The sequence below is a fragment of the Ipomoea nil genome, unplaced genomic scaffold (assembly GCF_001879475.1).
Source record: "Ipomoea nil cultivar Tokyo-kokei standard unplaced genomic scaffold, Asagao_1.1 scaffold2957, whole genome shotgun sequence".
NCBI classification, from domain to species: domain Eukaryota; kingdom Viridiplantae; phylum Streptophyta; class Magnoliopsida; order Solanales; family Convolvulaceae; genus Ipomoea; species Ipomoea nil.
Genome location: NW_017619385.1, coordinates 2,508,391 through 2,531,066, shown reverse-complemented (window position 1 = coordinate 2,531,066; position 22,676 = coordinate 2,508,391). Strand labels below are relative to the sequence as shown.

Sequence of the window (22,676 nt, the reverse complement as noted above, 5' to 3'; positions counted from 1 at the left end):
AGAATAATCAAACAGTGGAGGGTCAAGGTTTACTTGGTTTGGCATCCCGTTATTTTCAAAATGTGTTTACTACTAAAGGTGTTCGTATTGACGAGGAGTTGGATGGTCTCCCTCTACAAATTACTATGGAGGATAATCTTCAACTGCTTCGTCCTTTTACTACCGATGAAGTGAGGGATGCACTTTTTTCAATGGCCCCGGATAATCACCTGGCCCGGATGGTTATAGCCCAGCATTCTATCAATATTTCTTGGGAGAGATTGGTTCTGATGTTGCACAATTTATTTTAGATTGTGTAAATAATGATAATTTTCCTACGGGTTGGAATGACGCATATATCATGCTAGTCCCAAAAAAACCCAGCCCGGCTACAATGGGTGATCTCCGTCCAATTGCCCTTTGTAATGTCACTTATAAGATTCTCTCGAAGATGATTGCAAATCGGCTAAAAGGAATCCTGGATGGTGTTATATCGACAAATCAGAGTGCCGTTTATTCCCGGGCGTCTTATCACGAACAATGTTCTTGTAGCATCAGAAGTTATGCACTACTTAAACCGGAAGCGTGATGGTCGTGATGGTTGCTGTGCGCTAAAGCTAGATATGGCTAAGGCATCGACAAAATGGAATGGGTGTTTTTAAACACAATTTTGACACGTATGGGATTCCATGCACGCTGGATTAGTCTTGTGATGAGGTGTGTAACGACAGTGCGGTATAAGGTGATTGTCAATAATGGAGGTTTAACAGATTTCATTGAGCCTAGCTGTGGATTGCGACAATGTGATCCTATGTCCCCTTAGTTGTTTATTATGTGCGCTGAAGCTCTTTCTTTCCTTTTAACAAGAGCTGCTAGACAAAGGCAGATTTCTCCATGTGTTGTAGCCCGAGGATCCCCAAGAATATCTCACCTCTTGTTCGCGGACGATAGTCTGCTGTTCTTCAAAGCTAAGGTTCTGAGGCAGAGGCTGTTAAAAATTGTCTACTCTTGTATGAGCGAATGTCGCGGCGGTGCGTGAACTTTAATAAGTCATGTATTACCTTTAGCCGGAACGCCAGTGAGCTTGACAGGAATACAGTTTCACAGGTTTTTAATGTTCAACAATCTCCCAATATTGGTCGTTATTTAGGCATACCTATGGGTATCGGCAGAAACAAAAAGGAAGTTTTTTCCTACATTGAGGCGAAATTGAAGCAGTGCATTGGATGGTGGAATAAGAAATTATTATCTAGAGCTGGGAAGGAAGTATTGTTGAAGAGTGTAGCACAGGCTCTTCCAACATATTCAATGAGTCTGTACTATCTCCCTGAGTCGTTCTGTTAGCGAATTGAAAGAATGATGAACAAGTACTAGTGGGAGTTTAATGGCAACTGTGGTGGTGGTGTACGTTGGATGGCATGGGGTAGAATGTGCAAACAGAAAGCTTTGAGTGGTCTTGGGTTTAAGAGACTCTTTAAATTTAATATAGCATTACTAGCCAAACAAGGATGAAGGCTGCTTCTTTACCCCTCATCTCTCGCTGCTAGGATCATGAAGGCCAAGTACTTCCCTCAGACTGACTTCCTGAACGCAAGGCTTGGTGCGAATCCAAGTTATTGTTAGCGTTCTATTCTAGCAGGCCAAGAGTTGTTGAGAAGTGGATGTTTTCGGCGGATTGGTAATGGCTATCTGACTTCTGTTTGGAAAGAACCGTAGTTGCCGGACGCATCAGACCCATACGTTCAAACTCCATTGGCAGATAATGATCCCGGTATGAAGGTAAGTGCACTTATAAATCCTAACAATCATGATTGGAATGTTGATCTTTTGAATAATCTATTCTTACCTCGGGATGTTGGCCTCATTTTTAAAATCCCTGTTGCAAAGGATTATGAGGATACGTGGTGTTGGCGGGGTGATATAAGGGGAGAGTACTCTGTGAAGCATGTGTATCGCCAATTGACTGTAATTTATGATGATCATCAGAATGCGAATGTGGCTTGGAAGTGTATTTGGAGTTTGAAGATCCCTCCCAATGTTCGAAATTTGTTGTGGCGCTGTTTGCATAATGTTGTTCCTACTATGACAGCGCTCTAAGGTCGTCAAATTCAAGTTGAGTCTGCGTGTTCTCTTTGTCGTCAGCAGCCGGAATCTCTACGACATTTGTTGTGCGAATGTGTTGAGGTAATCCCGCTATGGAATGACATACTAGATTGCCCCTTACCTTTGAATGATGAGGAATTGAATGCATGGTTGATAATGAGATTGCAATCTAATAATATACAAAAGCAGGTGGCAGTGGCAGCAACTTGTTGGATCACTTGGAATGATCGAAATAATGTGATTTGGAATAATAATTGCAATGGCATCTCATGAACGCAAAACTGGAAGTTCAGCGTCTTGTGTTTGCATGGTCCAACCTTGACTTGACGACGTTGTTGCATGAGGACTCTCAACCGGATCAACACAATGCAAATACTATGGCAGCATTGAGTGATGAGGCAAGAGTTTATGTAGATGCTACTATTTTTGATGGTGTAGGACAATCCTTCTTTGGGTGCGTCGTCTTTGATTGTGCTGGAAATTTCATGGGGGCTAAGAATAGTCACGTACGCTGCTTTAATGATGTGCACTTCGTTGAGACTGTGGCTGTGAAAGAAGCTCTTTCATGGGTGAAGGAGATTGGATGCAATAAGATTGTGCTTTTGTCCGACTGTCAAGTGCTTGTTAACCTCCTTAAAGGCTCGTGACCTAATTTATCTTATGCGGGTTGTGCGATTGATGTTTGCAATGAGCTTCGAAGACACTTTGAAGTAGTGTCCTTTAAATATATTCCTAGATCAGAGAATAAGTGTGCTTATGCTTTAGCTAGGGCAACTCTTCAACAATTTGGTCACTCTACTGTTTTTAATTCTGTTCCTTCTTGTATTAAACATTTAGTCTAATAAAAGTTTATTGTTTCAAAAAAAATGTGCGCAACTGTCTATGGATGAGTTTGGAGAGTTTATGTGTTTATCTTTCACAAATGCCGAACCCATCAAAGAACATGAAGATGGACAAAGAACAGGGAAGAACAATCTTCGCCCCATATAAGTCATACATTCAAATCCAACACTAATATTGACCATAATCAAGGTGCGAACGAATAAAGTTGATGAATATACAAGTAGCAAGTGTCGTGTTATATTATAATTTGCATAATAAATATACAATTTGAGAATTTAAGAACTTGCATGACATCTAACACTATTTAATTTGGAGTTCAAATTCTCCAACAAGATCATTAGGAAATTTATCATGATACCAATTTGGGAATTTATGAAAAGAAATAAGTAATCATGATTGTTGCAGAGTATTTCATTGGTGCTACTAAATGCTTTAAAGTGGCGCGGGTCTTCATCATTGGAAACAGACCTGACTTCACGCCAGTCAAAACATGATCAGGAGCTTCCCAAAGAGGGTCTGCTTGGAAGCGAGGCAACAATGCAACAGGTGGAGAGATAAAGTCCTCATTAGACGGACTATCTTGAACCACGTTTTGACTCTCGCCATTTGCATTATCTGCAAATACATACGCAACAAAGCTAAATGCACAAACAAACCCGAGATTAAAAAACCAAAAAAAGGCAATGCACACACTGTCTTCCAAAAGGCAATATGTAGAGTTAAATTACGTAAATGCACACACACTTCATTCCTCCCATGCTCACATCTAACACAAACAAAGGACCCGCATAACTATACGAACTGTGCAAATACAACATGTCTAACACGCACACACCTATAAATGCAAATAGCAAAAGAACATAAGTGGCGTCTAAAATGCACGGCCTAACACCAAGTCAGAAGTGTATGTGCACACACTCCATTCAACTTATACACATATGTAAATATGCAATCACCCAGACCATATTTCCAGCATCTCAAATGCACATACCATTACGAGATGTGCACATACTTCAATACTATCACGCATACCCCATAATAATGCAAAATCAAATAATAAATGCAGCAACTGATACTGGTTAAAAACATATATGTGCACAGACTCCATTTCTGACGCACACACCTCAAATAAATACTGTTACAACAACAATATAGTGCCACAGGAGAGCTACTAAGAACCTCGGGCAACTACCTGAGAAAAAACATAGTGCCATAGGAGAGCTCCCTCGTTGCTCGCATAAGCGGGGATGCAAGAGCATAAGTGATTCTTGGTAATGCTAGTGTTCACTCAACCAAACACAATCTTACTAATTAATTTACTCTCGATATTATAAGCTTACCTAAGTGCCTGAGCTCGAGATGCAAGCAGAGGGATGACTTGCATTCTTGTGGTATTCCAGTAGTACATTGGATGGTAGCGGAGTCCCCTCATTCTCAGCTTCTACCTCATGTCATCCACTTTCTTTGCCTGAAAGTGAAAAAATCATACTCCATCTGTCAGGGTTAGTTTCATTGCAATAATGCTATCATCATTTGATAATAAATACTCGCACACGCCGCCAGCCCCCTGGCCCATCGTACGGCCTCCTACAATCTCTGTCACACCCAGACCCCGTGGTTTCCACCGACAGCCACTACCAGACACCCCCCCCCCCCACCACCCCGGGTGAAATAAAAAAAACAACCCCGTACATCCCCTTTACTGACGTCGACACTCCAAGACACTCGAACAGCCACCCACTGACCCAACGACTCGCACACGAACCCAAAACATCACACCCCCACAAACCCAAAACCCCCTCCGGACACCAGACCCCAGCAAAAAAAAAAAAAAAAAAAAAAAAAAAAAAAAAGACCTTCCAAAGAACTCCAAAATGCAGGTAAAAAAAGGAGTGAAAATCAAGGGAGAAAGGAATACCTAGAACATCATCGAAAGTGTTTCTTCGTAGTCGCTTTGAACGTCTAAGAGAGGAGCTGGCCATGGAGCTGGCCATGGAGCCTTCTAGCGCCTGCACACATCGACCGAATAGAGGGAGACGACAGATGAAAGATTTTCTATCAACTGCGCACAGTTACGGAATAGAGAAAGACGACAAATGGGGGGTTGCGTGAATGACAGTTTGAGTATGTCTCAAAACCCGGCTTAACACAAAACCAGGACTATTGACTTTTTTGTCCACATTTAACAAGAGACAAAAATGGATAGAAATTTAAAAAAAAAAAAAAAAGAAAAGTGAACTAAAATGTGTAAGGTACTAAGCTGATTACCTTCCTCTCATTAGGATTTTCAAGAAGAAGGTACTCAACTTACCTTCTTTAACATAAAAAAAAAAAAAAAAAAAAAAAAAAAAAAGCAAGCAAGCTGACATGCATACAGGAGAGAGAATAATGTATTAAGAATACCTTTTTCTCTCTCCTCAATTAATGGGGAAGGAGAGAGAAGTAGGTATTCTAAATACCTTTTCTCTTTTTTTTTTTTGTTTTTTGTTTTTTTGTTTTTTTTTTTTTTGAAATAAACTACCTCTTCTCTCTTTATTTATCTCAAATCTCTCCCCCTCTTCAAGCATAAATACATGGGGAGGAAGAAGATGAGAAACATATATTAGATCTTCCTTTTCCACCATATCATCACTTCTCCCTCGTAATTTACATCGGAAGCAATCGATAATTGCAGCTAGCACCATTGTCGGAATATTTCAGGTACGTACATACTACATGCGGCTTTGTTTATAATTTTTCGCTAATAATAATAATAATAATAATAATAATAATAATAATAATAATAATATTATTATTATTATTATTATTATTATTATTATTATTATTATTATTGTTATTGTTGTTGTTGTTGTTGTTATTATTATTATTGTTGGTGCTGTTGTTGTTGTTGTTTGATGCATGTAGTACGAATTAGGATATAATAATAATAATAATATGAATTATTACGTGTATGCATGGCATGTAGTGTTATTATTATTATTATTATTATTATTATTATTATTATTATTATTATTATTACTACGTGTATGCATGGCATGTAGTGTTATTATTATTATTATTATTATTATTATTATTATTATTATTATTATTACTACGTGTATGCATGCCTGGCATATTGGCATGTAGTGTAATGTATGGCATGTACTCTAGTGTATTATTATTATTATATTACGTGTATGCATGGCATGTAGTGTAGTGTAGTGTAGTGTAGTGTTAGTGTAGTAGTTATTATTATTATTATTATTATTATTATTATTATTATTATTATTATTATTATTATTTTTACGTGTATGGTGTGTAGTGTAGTGTAGTAGTTATTATTATTATTATTATTATTATTATTATTATTATTATTATTATTATTATTATTATTATTATTATTTTATTACGTGTATGGTATGTACTGTAGTTTTTTTGTTTTTTTGTTTTTTTTTTTTTTTGGTGAAGGTATGTAGTGTAGTGTAGTTATTATTATTATTATTATTATTATTATTATTATTATTATCATTATCATTATCATTATCATTATCATTATCATTATCATTATCATTATTTGACTGATCGGACATGTAGCTACGGTCGTTGTGATGTAGATGGATTACCTTGTGCGCATGTCATTGCCGCATGCCATTATAGAGGGACTGTTCCGGACTCCTTTAATTTGTGCCACAAGTCTTCTCGTTACAGTATTACATAATGAGTTACGCAGGAGACTTGAATCCATTGCCGGATGACGAAATTCAGCTGACCACAACACTCATGTGTCTGCCCCCGAAAAGCTCATAGAGGTCAACAACGTAGAAGTCGATTTTCTAATAAAATGGATTTTGGTAGTTACCGTAGTTGATGACGATATGCCCTTTATGTAATCCGTTGCTCTGTTAATATGAATGTATGAAAAATTACAATATAGTTGCACTAATAATTACACATTTATAATTATCAAGTTCACTGCAATACAAATAATAAAATAAATAACTAAATAAATACATACATACATAATAAAAATATTTTAAGAATACTTTATTATTATCATACAATCCATCGTACTACAAATGACTATTTAAAATTTTTAAAATCTTTGTTTATGTGATTTTTTTTTTTTAAAACTTTATGTTATTAATTAATATTTAATAAAATAAAATTTTTAAAAAATAAATTCGAAGTAATAAAAATGGCAAGGATTATGTTCTAATTAAATATAGAATTAGAAATGATGCTTATCAAACAGTATCAATTCTTTAATTGCTTTGAAGATTGTATAATCACATATATTAAACAAATTAATGGTGTTTGCAATTCTAAATAATTAATATATTAGTAAAGAAGGCAATACTATTTGCCTTCTTAACTTTTAATTAGAGAAGAGTAAATACCCAAAATGGTCCCTCGGCTATAGTTAAATTCACAAATTGGTCCTCGACTTTTAATTTTAACCAATTAAGTCCTTAACTTTGTAATTTTAACACGATTTGATCCTTCGTCTATTTGACCGTTTGTTGACTGTGATTTTTGAGGATATATATGTAATTTCATGATCGATCGTCAGTTTTTTAAGGTTCTGGTTGCATTTCTAGACCGCACTGTTACATTTGAATCGATTGTCGAAAGCAATCTGCCAAATCCTGTCGCCTTTCTTCATCCTCCCTTTGAATTCAATGTAGTTGAGTTTGTACCAGAGCGAAGAAGACGATGTGTTTTCGAATCGGTGCAGCGTCATCCTGGAGGCCTCCATGTGCTCCCACGAGAGCTGCAGGTTCTTCCAGAGATCGTCGATGACAGCGCGGCCGCCGGCGTTGATGCAGAAATGTTCAAAGGCCTGTTTGAAGTCGGACACGATTGTTTGTGGCGTTGGACCTGATGAGTATTGCAAATTGGGTTGTAGCACCGGCAATGATGAATTATGAGAAGGTGTTTGGGCGGTGGATTATGTCGTGGTAGTATGCGGAGGTGTTTGGGCGGTGGAGTGTGTCATGGCAGTAGATGAGGGCGGCTGGGCAGTGGCTTGTAGCTGGGAGATAGACTGTGTCACGACAGCGGATGAGGGCGGGCGGCGATAAAATTACATATATATCCTCAGAGATCACGGTCAACAAACGGTCAAATAGACGGAGGACCAAATCGTGTTAAAATTGCAAAGTTAAGGACTTAATTGGTTAAAATTGAAAGTCGATGACCAATTTGTGAATTTAGCTATAATTGAGGGACCATTTTGGGTATTTACTCATTAGAGAAAGTTAAAAGAAGGCAATTGCATTGCCTTCTTTTGTGGCATTTCCGGTCAAAGAAAATAAAAATAAAAGAAGTTAGTCCAATTACCTTCTTTTCAAATAGGGTTTTAAAAACAATGTAATAGCATTACTATTTTACACATTTTTGTCTAAAGTTTTAAATTAACACATTTTTATCCAAATCATGTCAAAATCACACATTTTTTGCTATATTTCCACAAAACCAAGAACGAAACTACGTCCTAAAAATCAGACTTCGTAAATTGTAACAATGCACACATGTGGTCAAATTACTTAAAAGCCCTTAAAACATTACAGATCACCGCCTAAATTAAAATTAAAACAACCAATTAAATCTTCACCGTTGAATAAAAATAAGAAATGATCAGGATCTAATTTCGCAATCTCATATAACTAGGGGGTCTCACCAAATCCTTATCCTCTTATTCTTTTAATATAAATATTTTTCAACTAAATCTTTTTGGGTCCTGCCATAAATTAATTAATTTATATAATATAATATAAATAAAATAAAATAAGATAGATATTCAATGATGAACAGTGTTTGTATGTGCACCGCTTGCCATCCAACCGGCTCCTATGTGGAAAACATGCATAATGATTTTTTTTTTTTTTTTTATTTTTAAAATAAGGGTCAAATAGGCCATTCAATTACACACTAAAATATAATTAGGTCACCTAACTCAAAAAAGTTACAATTAAGTCACTTAACTACACAAATTAATATAATTTCACCAAAAATGACTTGTTTACCTGTTGTGTCGGTTATAGAATTAAAAATAATTTTTAATCTTTTATTTTAATAATTTTAAATAATAAATTATTAAAAAAAAAACAATCGGAGACTTCGAAGACGAAGGGCCAACCATGGTGACGAAGGGTTCTCCATGGTTGGCAGGAGACCCTTTCGTCTCTGGGTTTTTTTTTTTTTTTTTTTTTTTTTTTTTTTTTTTTAAATAATTTTAAAATAAATTTTTATTTAAAATTATTAAAATAAAAGTTAGAAAATTATTATTTTTAATTTGGTAATTGACACGTCAGCGTATCAACAGGTAAACAAGTCATTTTTGGTGAAATTGCATGAATTTGTGTAGTTCAGGGACCTAATTGTAGTTTTTTTGAGTTGGGTGGCCTAATTGCATGTTGGTGTGCACTTGGATGGCCTATTTGATCCTTTTTTTTTTCTCTCCAAATATTATAATGGGCTTGTTTAGCTATTGGCGGATTCACCAAAATTTTGACGGATCCGCTATTTTCAGTGGATGTGAGAATCGGATGGCCTGGAGTGATTAAGGGGCCCATTTACTTAAAATTTCGATGTACATCAGTTTGTTTTATTATTATTATTATTATTATTATTATTATTACATCAGTTTGTTTATTATTATTATTACTAGTATTTGTCCCGTACGATACACGGAAAATATGATATAAAAATATACACTATATGAGGTTTATTCGTATATAAAATTTTTGTTATTTAATAATAATTATTATGTGTGAATTCCTATGATAAAATTATGAACATAAATATATTTACAATTAAAATAATATTTAAGGTGAGTGATTACTACAAATCTTAAACTATATTAAAAATTTAGTACATAGTATTTAATATTATAAATTTTTAATAACTTAGTAAACTACAATAGTAATTGAATTACAATTTTAGAGTCACCACGGATCAAAATTTTTAGACATTTGAGATTTCTAACTCTAGATGTAGCAACATACAATTGACCTTTAAAGACCAAAATCACAATCTTAGTTAGAACATTGATTTTTTTCTTCCAAATACTATCGAATTAAGTGTGTAATCAATAAAAGATGAGAACTAATAATTCGAGAAAATAATCTTAATATTACTAAGCCTACTTCACGTCAATTAAGTTGGAGAGTGTTATTGGATAGTATCCGATGAATCTACGAATAACGCATCTTTGTCTCCGTAGTCCTCAATATGCACATCAACAATCTTAAATATTAAGCCACATAGCTATGCTATATATTAATTTCAAACTTATGGACTTTGGGGTTGCATGCATGCTTCTTAAAGCCATATGGTCTTCTGAAAATTAAATGCAACATTTAATTTTCACATCTTAAAGCCATATGGTCTTGGGAAAATTAAATGCAACATTTAATTTTCACATCTTAAAGTAATTTCACATCTTAAAGCCCATTTAATTTTCACAAGACTTTCACATCTTAAAGCCATATGGTCTTGTGAAAATTAAATGCAACATTCAATTTTCGCAAAACCATATAGCTTTATTATATATAGGATAGGATAGGATTATTATATGTATACCATTTTGGTCATTTTATATGTTAATCTCTAATCTAAACAGCTAATTTTACCAAATATTTTTTTTACAAACCGCTAATACAATCCGCTGGTCAAACCCGCTAATACAATCTGCTATCTGATAACCGCTAACACAATCTGCTACCACTAATAATCGCTAACCGCTGATAACCAACCAAGCCCAATATAAGAAAGTATTGGACATTTTCCCCGGACTAGAACAAATGGCTAATCACTTGATCTCCATGATTAGAAATGAAAGGATGGGATTCAAACTCCACCTCAAATATCATCCGAGTTGGGCTCCTTAAGTTGGAGTAGGGTATGCTTTGGGTTCCTTATGCCCACAGTAAGGCAAGTGACTGGCTAAAAGGTTGTCTCGTGCAAGTGTGCAACTCACGGTTTACTATCTTTAGAGACTCTGGGGGAGATGGGGGGGGGGGGGGGGGGGAGTGGAGGGAGGTCTTGCGGACTAGGATTAATCTGGCTTAAGTTAGAAAACTTATGTATCAAAAAAAAAAAAAAAAATCATGAGTTGCACACTTTTAACCAATTTTTTTTCTATTTTTAAAATAGTCTAAATTTAACAATTAATTTTGTATAATTTTTTTTTTTATTTTGATTTTTTAAATGGTTATATCAAATATTTAAATATTAAAGTACAATTAAACTAAAATAAAAAAATAAAATTTGAACTTGCACTTAATTTTATCAAGATTAAGTTGCATATGTATCTTATCATAGTTTCAATAAAAATCCTCTTATTTTTTATTGGTTTGGAACAGGAATCAAAGTTGTCTGATTCCGAACGTAAATCGACAGCTCTGATTCCTGATATTATCAAACTGGAATCGAAATCTTTTGAATTCCGATTCTAAATTAGAACCAGAATCGAAACCGTTCATATGATTTCAATTTCAGTTTGGTTCTTATAATACACGGTTCAAATCAAACCGTGATCATTCCTTTATGTTCAACATGGGGATTCCAGGCCCCCAAGGAATGGCTAAAAGGGGCAGCCCCAACTGATTATTTTTATTTTTATTTTATTTTTTTCTTATATATCTTAAAGATAGTTGAGTACATATTAAACCCAATTACGAAATATAACCAAACATTAAAGTTAGATTTCACAATTTAACTCAAATTGTGACCATGACTACCTTACAAGCGCAGCTAAGACACATAATTGGGAACCCATATGAGTTGTAGGGTCATTGTAATCAAAGATTGATTAATTAATTATATTGTATAAATATATTGATTGGTTAGTAATGATTGATTGATTAATTATATTGGAGGTGATGATGAATATAATATGGTAATAATTTATTAGTATTAATTAGTAAGGATTGATTAATTATATTAATTATGAAATTGTAATTTTAATAATTAATTTAATGATTGCTACTTTTTTTTTTTTAATTACAGGTGATGATGAATGTATTATAATTGATTTTTATATTTGCCGTATAGGTGTGTACCGTTAACGGTAATAACAGGGATGCAAAAGCAAAAATTGTTGATCGTGGAGACGCAATAGATGACCTTCAACTTATCCTTCTACACGACATGAACTCATATTTACAGCAATATGTGTTTTTCAACTGTCAACCTGAATCTATTTACTTAATTATATTTGATCTATGTCAAACCGAAGAAATAAGCAAGCATTTTTTTAATATTTATATCTTAGATTCTGTATATTTTTTATGATGATTATGAATGAAAAAAAAAAAATAATAATCATATGTTATGTATAATACATAGGTTATGTATTGTTAAGTGATTTACCAAATTCACATTGAAAGGATCCAACTTCTATTGAACATTAATAACTTCACAATAACAACTGATGTAATAATAATAATAATAATAATAATAATAATAATAATAATAATAATAATAATAATAATAATAATAATAATAATAAGTGCTTGCCAGCTTGCCTCAATGTTCCATTATAATGCATGCAGACAATTACGTTATTATCATGCACCTTAATTTGATCTACAAAATATTCTTCAATCTTTTTTTTTCTTTTAATTTTGTCCAAACTTCAATTATTGACGGGAGATATGACTATTGAATTGTGTGAGCTCAACATACTATAATAGCAAAAGATCTTTATTTTACGAACTTTTTTTACAATTTTAATATACATAATTGTTTAACTTTTTCCTCCTAATATTACATTTTAGGTTGCCAAAGATCTTGTCAAGCGGCATAAACGATACTACATTGTAACACCATTCTAGCTTCCAAAAGGTTGAACCTCAACCCTAAGGGCCCCCCACACCCCGACTCGACAGAACATTTGGAAGGATATAAATCATGGTAACTCAACTGACAGAGGCTAGACATTTGCTTACTGCGCACAAGGAGCCACTCACTGCTAGAATCACTTTAATCAATTTAATGGTCACCATCTATAGCAAGGAAAGTCATATCTTGCTGATATATATATATATATATATATATATATATATATATATATACACACTAGTCGAGAGCACGCGCTTTGCGCGAAAACGTCATGCTCAATAATCAATTATTATGTTCTTTATTTTTTATTTTTTATTTTTAAAACGAGTATGTTCTAATTTTTAAATAATAATATATATAATTTTTAATAATTGTTATATGACAAAATAAATAAGAATACATAAATAAGTTATTTAGACACCAACATGATATACAAGAATTGAATTAGGAACATACGGGAGGATATTAGATTTGGTTTTGAGGGAGAGAATGAAGATGTTAGCTAGAATAATATAGTGATTTTCTAAAAAAAATGTTAAAAAAAAAAAAGAATGGAGTGCTGGAATGATGGAGAAAAAAGAAGACAACGATCACATCAAGACAAAGAAGAAGAAGACAAAAAAAAAGTAATGGTAAAATTATTATTTCTTTAAAAATTGAGGGCAATTAAAATAAAAAAATAAATCAAAAATTAGATCAAAAAATTTTATCCATTAGATTTAAAATCAATGGTAAGTAAGGGGTGCCATTTTTGAGGGACAAATGGCAACTCCCAAATACAGGGTATAAGTATAAGGGAGATATATAGTATTAGTAGGTAGTACTTTAAAGCTTATTTTAAACTCCCACCAGAGCACAGCACATTATATTCAATCGTTATGCGTTGGACCCGTGTCCAGCATGCATGCTGGACACGGGTAACAGTGTCGTAAGACATTGTTATCTCTTTTTTTTTTTTTTTTTTTTATAATTTCAGACCGCTTCGTTATAGGAGTATATGTTCATAATTTATTACTATATGTTAATAACTGTACATTCATAACTCCATAACTGTACGTTCATAACTCTATAACTGTACATTTATAACTCCATAACTGTACATTCATAACTCCATAATTGTACATTCATAATTTTCGAAGCTCTATGTTCACAATTTTAGAGCTCTATGTTCATAATTTTATCACTATATGTTCATAATTGTAAGTTCATAATGTCAGAGCTCTTTGTTCATAATTCGATCAATAACTGTACATTCATAATTCCATAACTGTAGATTCATAATCTCATAACTGTAGATTTATAACTCCATAACTGTAGATTCATAACTCTATAACTGTACATTCATAACTCCATAACTGTACATTCATAATCTTCGAAGCTCTATATTCACAATTTTAAAGCTCCATGGTCATAATTTTATCACTATATGTTCATAATTGTAAGTTCATAATGTTAGAGTTCTGTGTTCATAATTTCATAATTGCATAACTGTACATTCATAACGGCATAACTGTACATTCATAATCTAAAAAAAATAAAAATAAAATAAAATAACGCCGTTAACGAAAAAACGCGCGGAATTTTTTTTTTTTAATTAAATGACACGTTTTTTTAAAAAAAATGACGTCATTTTGGGCCCGTGTCCACAATTCATTGTGAACACGGGTCCAGGGCATAATTTGCCCATTATATTCCAGCCAGGCAGGAGGCAGCCCACCATCACAAACAAATATAAAAATCAACAGGCATGTAGCATGTGTATAAATACTCAAGAATTATGAACATGGAAAAAAATAAATTTTGAGTAAGTAGAAATGTTATTACATAAAAAGTTGAAAAAACAATAAATACAATAGAAACTCTTCTTTTCACAAAAGGTTAAATCCCCAATCTTAAAGACTTCCACACTATCGGGTATTTAGGATGATGTAAATCATAGTGATTCAATGACTCAGCAGACATGGTCAAATACGGGTGCGCACAAAGGATTTGTCCATTTTAGGCATAATCTCCACATTGATGCCGCAGATGTTCGAACCTTGGTCTCTTTTTCCAAATACTGCATACTGAACTTGTGGGGCACAATGGAAACTCTATTACATTATAAGGTGGTGTTTACTCTGCATTTATTATAGCAAAATTTACATCTTTTGATTTATAATGTAATTTCTTTAACTATTGTTCATATTGTTGGAATTATAATATATATGAAATGAAATTAGGAATAAATCAATTTAATTATATAACTTTATTTTAATATATATAGATGATTAGAAACTATATTAAACATATAAAATTTTAATTTTAATTTTGTATGCTATGAAAATATATACTTGATAAACTATATGTGATTTCCAACTATAATATTATATATATTGTACATTTTAACATATTTTTATTTTTTTTAATTTTTTATTTAAATCATGATAACATAATTTCTTTCCTGCATCACATGATTACAATACTAGTTTTTTTACACATAAAGTATATAATATAATATAATGTAATATAATATTATAAATTTGTTTAATATTCTAATACATGATTTTACTATAGTCATGATGACACAAATGTCGGTTACAACAAAAAATATATTTAATTATATATTTGATATTGATATACGTATTGTAGAGCATATGTGACGATAATATTTGGTATAACAAAAATAATATACTTACCCCTATGGCCCTACCAACATCATAAAATTCTTTATAGTCCGTTTAATTCACTAAAATTAATTCTTTTAAATGTGAATTCTCATGTTTAAGTTGGTGTTTTTCTTTGAAGTTTCAATTTTTAAAATTTTAAGAATTGAAATTACACGGAATGCCCTTGATATTTTAAAATCTTCATTTCTAGGGGAGAAATAGTAGATAATGGTGAATCAATATTTTTTTTTGGTTAAATGGTGAATCGATATTATTCTCACACATCTTAATTATGTAAAAGTATTTGAATTTTTATAAGCTTTTCGTTCTATTTTATTTTTTTTATTTTTTATGTTGTGTTTAGTTAATACACCTTGACTCAATTTGTTTATAATTTAATTATTTGAATTATTTAGTTTAGTATTAGTATATAAAATTTATATGTTTAGAAACAATATCAAAAGTAACATTAAACACAACAAATAAAATAAATTTAAATATTATAAGAAAATTTTATATTTTAGTTAAAAAATATTACACATCTCACAATAAATTAACTTTTTTTTTTAAAAAAAAAAAAGTAAAATGAATCACTTTAACCAATAAATAGTACATTTAAGAGTGAATTTCATTTTTTGTTCTAGATTTTTAGGAGACAATTCATTTCTAGCACTTTTTTTTTTTTTTTTTTTTTTTTCAAAACACTCCCATTTGATCATAGTAGTATTGTAGCATGACTATTTTTTATCCTCCATCAACAAAACCGTTTAAATTTCGTAAAATACAAGGACATTTATATATTCAATTATAATTTTTTTTTTCAAAAAATAAAAATAAAAATATAACGGGTCAACATACTTTGTATAAAGAAGATCAAAATGTCCTTATATTTTACGACATTTCAAAGATTTTGTTAATCGGGTACCAAAAATGATCATGTCACAATAATACTAGGATCGGGAATGTTTTGAAAAAAAAAAAAAAAAAAACTATAAATAGACTGTCAACTATAAATCTAAGATAAAAAATAGAATTAACTCGACTTAACTTCTAAAATGAGATAGGGATAATGGTAATTATTCTCAATAATTAAATTTCATTTTTTCAATAATGCACACATGCATGCTGTTATAAAATGATGATCGAGCTCTGCTATTTGCAGCCACTCCACCACTCCTTCAGCGTCACAGAGAGAGAGAGAGAGAGAGAGAGAGAGATCTGGGCAAGCTGAAAGCCAATTAGGTATACACTTCTTTATTCTCATCATGCATATATTATATATAGTATAGTTATAGTAGGAATGAATATCTATCTCTTTCTCTTACTATGATATGGGAAGCGTCCATAATGTATGTGTTTCTAAGTTTTGCAGTTTTTGGGCTGAATACTTTAATTTGGAATTCAATTCCCTTTGTTTTTGTTCAGGCATAATGCATTTTTTGTTGTCATCTATCTTTTGATTCTTTTCACCATTAATGGCTTGTTGGAGATTTATATCTTATTATATATGGTGGTAAAGTTGTTGATTATATTGCCAGTAAACAATATAATGGGGGAAGAAACCATTAGAGATGAGAATGGAGCTTTGGACTCTGCACACGCTGCAGTATTTAAGAAATCAGAGAGCCTTGAGGGGTGCATGAAAATTGAGGGCTATGATTTCAACAATGGCGTTCACTATCCTCAGTTACTCAACTCCCTGCTCTCAACTGGCTTCCAAGCATCCAACCTCGGCAAAGCCATCCAAATTGTTAATGAAATGGTATGATTCTTCAATCAGGGTTTGGTTGCTGGGAGAGAATTAGGATGAAAAAGAATTGAAATTTAGAATACTTCAAGAATTTAAATTTGACACAAGTGTCAAATAGGCCCATCTATTATTACAAAGTGCTCAATTTCCATCACGAACTAAATTAAGTGCTAAATAAGTTCATCTATCAGGTAAATTTGTTCGATTGACTTTTTTTTTACAGATTGCTAACAGATTGCCTATTCAATTATATATATATATATATATATATATACTTTTTAAAAAAAAAATTCAGCCACCGGTGGCTGCCAGACAGCCGACAGCCGTGGCTGTCCGGCGAGGATAGCCAGACAGCCACGGCTGTCAAAGATGAGGTCCAGATCTGGACCTCATGTTTGAGGTCCAGATCTAGACCTCAAACGGCCTGGAACGGCCATGGCCGTTTGGAACGAGGGTGGCGGCCATCCAGCCCGTTTGAGGTCTAGATCTGGACCTTGTCTTTGACAGCCGTGGCTGTCCGGCAGCCATCGACTGTCTGGCACGGACAGTCGGTGGCTGAATTTTATTTATTTATTTATTATTATTATTATTATTATTATTATATTATTATTATTATTATTATTATTATTATTATTATTATTATTATTATTGAATAGGCAACATGTTAGCAACATGTAAAAAAAGTCAATCGAACAAATTTAGTTGGTAGATGGACTTATTTGGCACTTAATTTAGTTCGTGGTGAGAATTGAGCACTTGGCAGTAGTAGACGGGCCTATTTGACACTTGTGCCTTTAAATTTTAGTGTTTGATTTACGGGGATGTAATTACTAAGAGAGTTAATTACTAAAATGGTCTCTTGACTATAACGAAATTATCAATTTGGTTCTTGACTATTTTTTTTTGACCAATTAAGCCCCTCGTCTTTAAAAATCGTAACGAATTTGGTGTTCTGTTTGTTTTGCCGTTAGACATCCGTTAACTTATAGCCAAATTGGTAATTCCATAGTCAACGGACCATTTCAATAATTAACTTTTTGGAGGAAATCTTACATGTGAATATGTTATGACCGAAATGGTTTCTTGACTATAGTTAAATTATCAATTTAGTCATAAGTTAAAGGATGTCTAACGACAAAACAAACAGAGGGCCAAATTAATTAAGATTTTTAAAGTTGCGTGACTTAGTGAGTCAAAATAAAGAGTCAATGACCAATTCGGTAATTTTACTATAGTCAAGTGACTATTTCGGTAATTACTCTTACTAAGGGCTCGTTTGGTTCGCAGAAAATATTTTAAGAGAAGTGGAATTGGAATTCCATGGAAAAACAATTACTAGGAAGATGAATTTCATTGTTTGGTTGGTGGAAAAAGAATTACTGGGAATAATAATTCTATTGTTTGGTTAGATTTGGAATTGTAAGGAATAATGAGTATAAAGACTTATATGCCCCTACAAATTAATAAAAGTAATATAATTAAAAAAGAAAGAAAGAGTAAAATAGGCAATCTATTCACTTTTTCTTCCCATCTTCCATGGAAAACAAAATCTTTGGTCCAACCAAGGATTTTGTTTTTCTCAAATTTGAGGAATTCATTTTTCAATAGAAAATGAATTCCATGAACCAAACACTAGAAAACAACATTTTCCTTCACTGTAAGGAAAATGTTTTCCAATTTTCCATGAACCAAACATCCCCTAAGAATTTCAATTGGACTGTTTGATATTCATGAAAGTTGAAAGGGAATAGGTAATGTATATAGACCAATTGAAAGAGGAAGATAATTTTGTTTCAAGGTATTTTTTTTTTCTTTCCAAAAATCGCATAATTGAAATTATTAAGGGACACATGTGATTCTAATTCTGTGTAAATGAGTGAATTGCAATTCCTTTCAACCAAATGAAGTAATTTGCTTGTCTTCAAAATTAGTGGAGTGGAATTTTAATTCCCTCCAAGCTGCCAAGAGTACAATTTCCATTAGATTATGTTCAGCTCAAGCCTTCCTTCATTTCCAATTGCTAACACACTGCCATTTAATCTGTTTCTGTAAAAGCTTGATTGGAGGCTTTCCCATGAACCCACAAAGGAAGACTGCAATACTAAAGAGAAAGATCCTGCTTATAGAGACTCAGTGACTACCAAAATCTTCTTAGGCTTCACATCCAATCTTGTTTCTTCTGGTGTTCGAGAAACGATTCGCTATCTCCTTCAGCACCGCATGGTTAGTGTTTCTGTGTGTGTTATCATATGGACTTCACTATTTATAAACTATTAGGCAGAGGCGGTTAAAAGGGCCAAGCCCAACAATGGGTGGTTAGATGATTGTTGGACAGAGGTTGGTAAAGGGCAAGTCCAGCAATATGGTGGCAGTATATAAATCATGGTTGAAAATATCGCTAGGCGCTCGGGGCGTTTAGGCGGGGAGTAATTCTCACCTATGCGTCCGTGTATTTTTATTTTATTTTTTATTTTTTAAAATTTGTTTAATTTTTTTTAATTTTTTAAAACTTGATAATTATAAACTATTTAATACTTTAATAGTTAATACTATAATATTAAATATTAACTTAAAAAACATATACAGTTTGAACAATTTAGGTTTATTTTGCACAAAACGATGTCGTGAAAAAACCCATTTAAAAAGAAAGGAACAATAGTTAATCGGCCGACTAGGCGACCTAATCCGTGCTTAGGAGGCTTAGTCGGGCGGGGCCTAGGAGGCCTAGGCGGTACTTAGTCGGTCGCCTAAATCACCGATTATTGTGATACTATGCTAGGTGGCTACACAAGCGCTAGGTGCCGATTAATCGGTGCCTAGGCGGAATTTTTGCAACACTAATATAAATAAATGAAATTGCACCCTTTGCTTTGAGCTATAACTTTTGGCGTAATGGTAAGCGTTTGACCCTAACATAAACCTGGGATATAATACCATCCATCGTTTTGTTGGGTTGCAGGTTGATGTAGTGGTGACAACAGCCGGTGGTATAGAGGAGGATCTCATAAAATGTCTTGCGCCAACTTATAAAGGTGATTTTTCGTTACAAGGTTCTATGCTACGCTCAAAGGGGTTGAACCGCATTGGTAACTTGTTGGTTCCAAATGACAATTACTGCAAATTTGAAAACTGGATCATTCCCATTTTTGACCAAATGTATGAAGAGCAAACTAAACAGGTATTGGTCTTCTATGCCACACAACACACTTACAGGGACATTACCCTATGATGTTTTTTCTCTTTTTGTTATATAGAATGTATTATGGACACCATCTAAAGTTATTGCTCGCCTTGGGAAAGAGATCAATGATGAGAGCTCATATTTATACTGGGCATACAAGGTACCTTCCCAATTTAATTTTGTTTACCTTGAACAATTGTTGTTATGTTGAGAGTGTTAGGATCAAACACTTACCACTACGCCAAAAGTTATACCTTGTAGTGAAAGTGCAACTTTATTAGCTTTTGGCGTACTAGTAAGCACTTGATCCTAACAAGTGGTATAACGGAAGTCGGAAAGGGCCAAGTCCATCAATTGATTGTTGTTCCTAAAAGGTTGAATCCCCAACTCCAAGGACCACTCACGCCCCGGCTTGACAGAGCATCTGGGAGGATGTAAATCGTGGTAATTGATTGTCGTTCCCAAAAGGTTGAATCCCCAACCCCAGCCCCCCACGTCCTGGCCCGACAGAGCATCTGGGAGGATGTAAATTATGGTAACTCAGTTGAACATAGAGGCTAGACATTTGCTTACTGCGCACAAGGAGCTTGAGATCACTTTGAGAGCCGATAACATAGAAGCTAGACATTTGCTTACTGCACATAAGGAGCTCGCCTCACTTTGAGAGCCGATAATATAGAAGCTTAACATAGAAGCTAGACATTTGCTTACTGCACATAAGGAGCTCCCCTCACTTTGAGAGGTTGCTCCCACACTGTCACTGCTGGTGAGACTCGATCCCAGGTCATTGTTCTCAAAGTCACTCATGTAACCAACTGAGCTGCCCATGCAGACAAGTCCATCAATTGATGGCGAAGGCCGATGAAGGACTAAGTCCAGCACCTTGTGTCTTGAAAATGTGATGACAGCTTATAAGAAAATAAAGTTGCGCCTTTATTACAAGTTATAGTTTTTGGCGTAGTTGTAATGGTAAGTACTTGATCCTAAAAGGAATTCTGACTTTCTTTGCTCTCTATCCAGAACGGAATTCCTGTCTTCTGTCCTAGTTTAACTGATGGCTCTATAGGAGACATGCTATACTTCCATTCTTTCAAAAAGGAAGTTGCAGATAATTCAGACCATCATCCTGGTCTAATCATTGACATTGTAGGAGGTAATTAATTCATCTTTTTGCCTGCCCAAATACTAACTACTTAACAACAAATTGATAACTGACTAGTCTAGATTGTCCATTACTAGATGTCAGGGCTATGGATGGTGAGGCTGTTCATGCCGGTTCTAGGAAGACCGGAGCGATTATCCTTGGTGGAGGGCTGCCTAAACATCATATCTGTAACGCGAATATGATGCGCAATGGTTTAGATTTTGCGGTCTACATCAACACTGCCCAGGAGTTCGATGGAAGCGATTCTGGTGCCCGCCCTGATGAAGCTGTGTCGTGGGGAAAAATACGCAATGTAGCCAAAGCTGTGAAGGTTAGCAATGCCAATTGCCAAAGCATAACTCACCATTCTTGAAATATTTTTTTTTATCTATTTAACTAACTGCCTTGTTTGAACAAGCTGTGACAAAACATTTTATGTTGTTATGTCTTGTGCAGGTACACTGTGATGCAACCATTGCTTTCCCCCTTTTGGTAGCAGAGACATTTGCAACTAAAGCTAAAAAAAAATTCAATGACAATCACTAAGTGACAGTGTGGTCGTGTTCTTGCCTACATTCGGTTGGACTTCAGTGGTTTGCATAGCGGGTCATAAGCGTCGAGCATAAATATATAGAAATAATATATGCTCAGTCTTACTATCAGTTTAAATTTTTCTCTTGAGACGAAATAAATCCTTTAGTTATAGGTGTGTGCAGATTTGATGGGAATTCAGTGTTGCTTAGGAACTGTGTTTCCTAAATTTGTCATTTCTCAAGGAAACACTTGCCCATATATGTTGTGTAACTATTGTTTGCTTGTCATTTCTCAAAGAAACATTTGCCCAAATATGTTGTGTAACTATTGTTTAGAAATGGCCACTTCCCCTTCTTCAGGAAACATGTTTTTTTATTTAATCACAGGAAGATGCATGTTCTTACATTTGGAATTGAAACATTGTGAGCATTTTGAGATGTGTATCTTGCAGGGCATTTAAAGTACAAATTTTATTAAAGAAAGAAAAAGAAATGAATTCACCCGCTTTTATTAAACTAACAATCAAAATATGTGACATCCTCTACTATAATGAAGCCAAACATATTTGGTAATATAAAATAGAAAAAAACAGATCCCCCACACAAAACACTGCGTTTTGGGCGAGACTGATGGTGCATGTTTTGCATAATTGCCGGTTGGCAATATGAA

General features: G+C 33.7%; 1 protein-coding gene across 1 annotated transcript; it reads left to right on the top strand.

Annotated features, from left to right (window-relative positions):
- Positions 1-16,570: 16,570 nt before the first annotated feature.
- Positions 16,571-22,370, top strand: LOC109162634 (deoxyhypusine synthase-like). The gene is made up of 8 exons (XM_019311321.1): positions 16,571-16,640; positions 16,937-17,160; positions 19,204-19,371; positions 20,108-20,326; positions 20,403-20,489; positions 21,350-21,482; positions 21,569-21,804; positions 21,930-22,370. The coding sequence occupies exons 2-8, from the start codon at positions 16,948-16,950 to the stop codon at positions 22,017-22,019; spliced, it is 1,146 nt and encodes a 381-aa protein (XP_019166866.1). The 5' UTR covers positions 16,571-16,640; positions 16,937-16,947; the 3' UTR covers positions 22,020-22,370.
- The last annotated feature ends 306 nt before the right edge of the window (positions 22,371-22,676 follow it).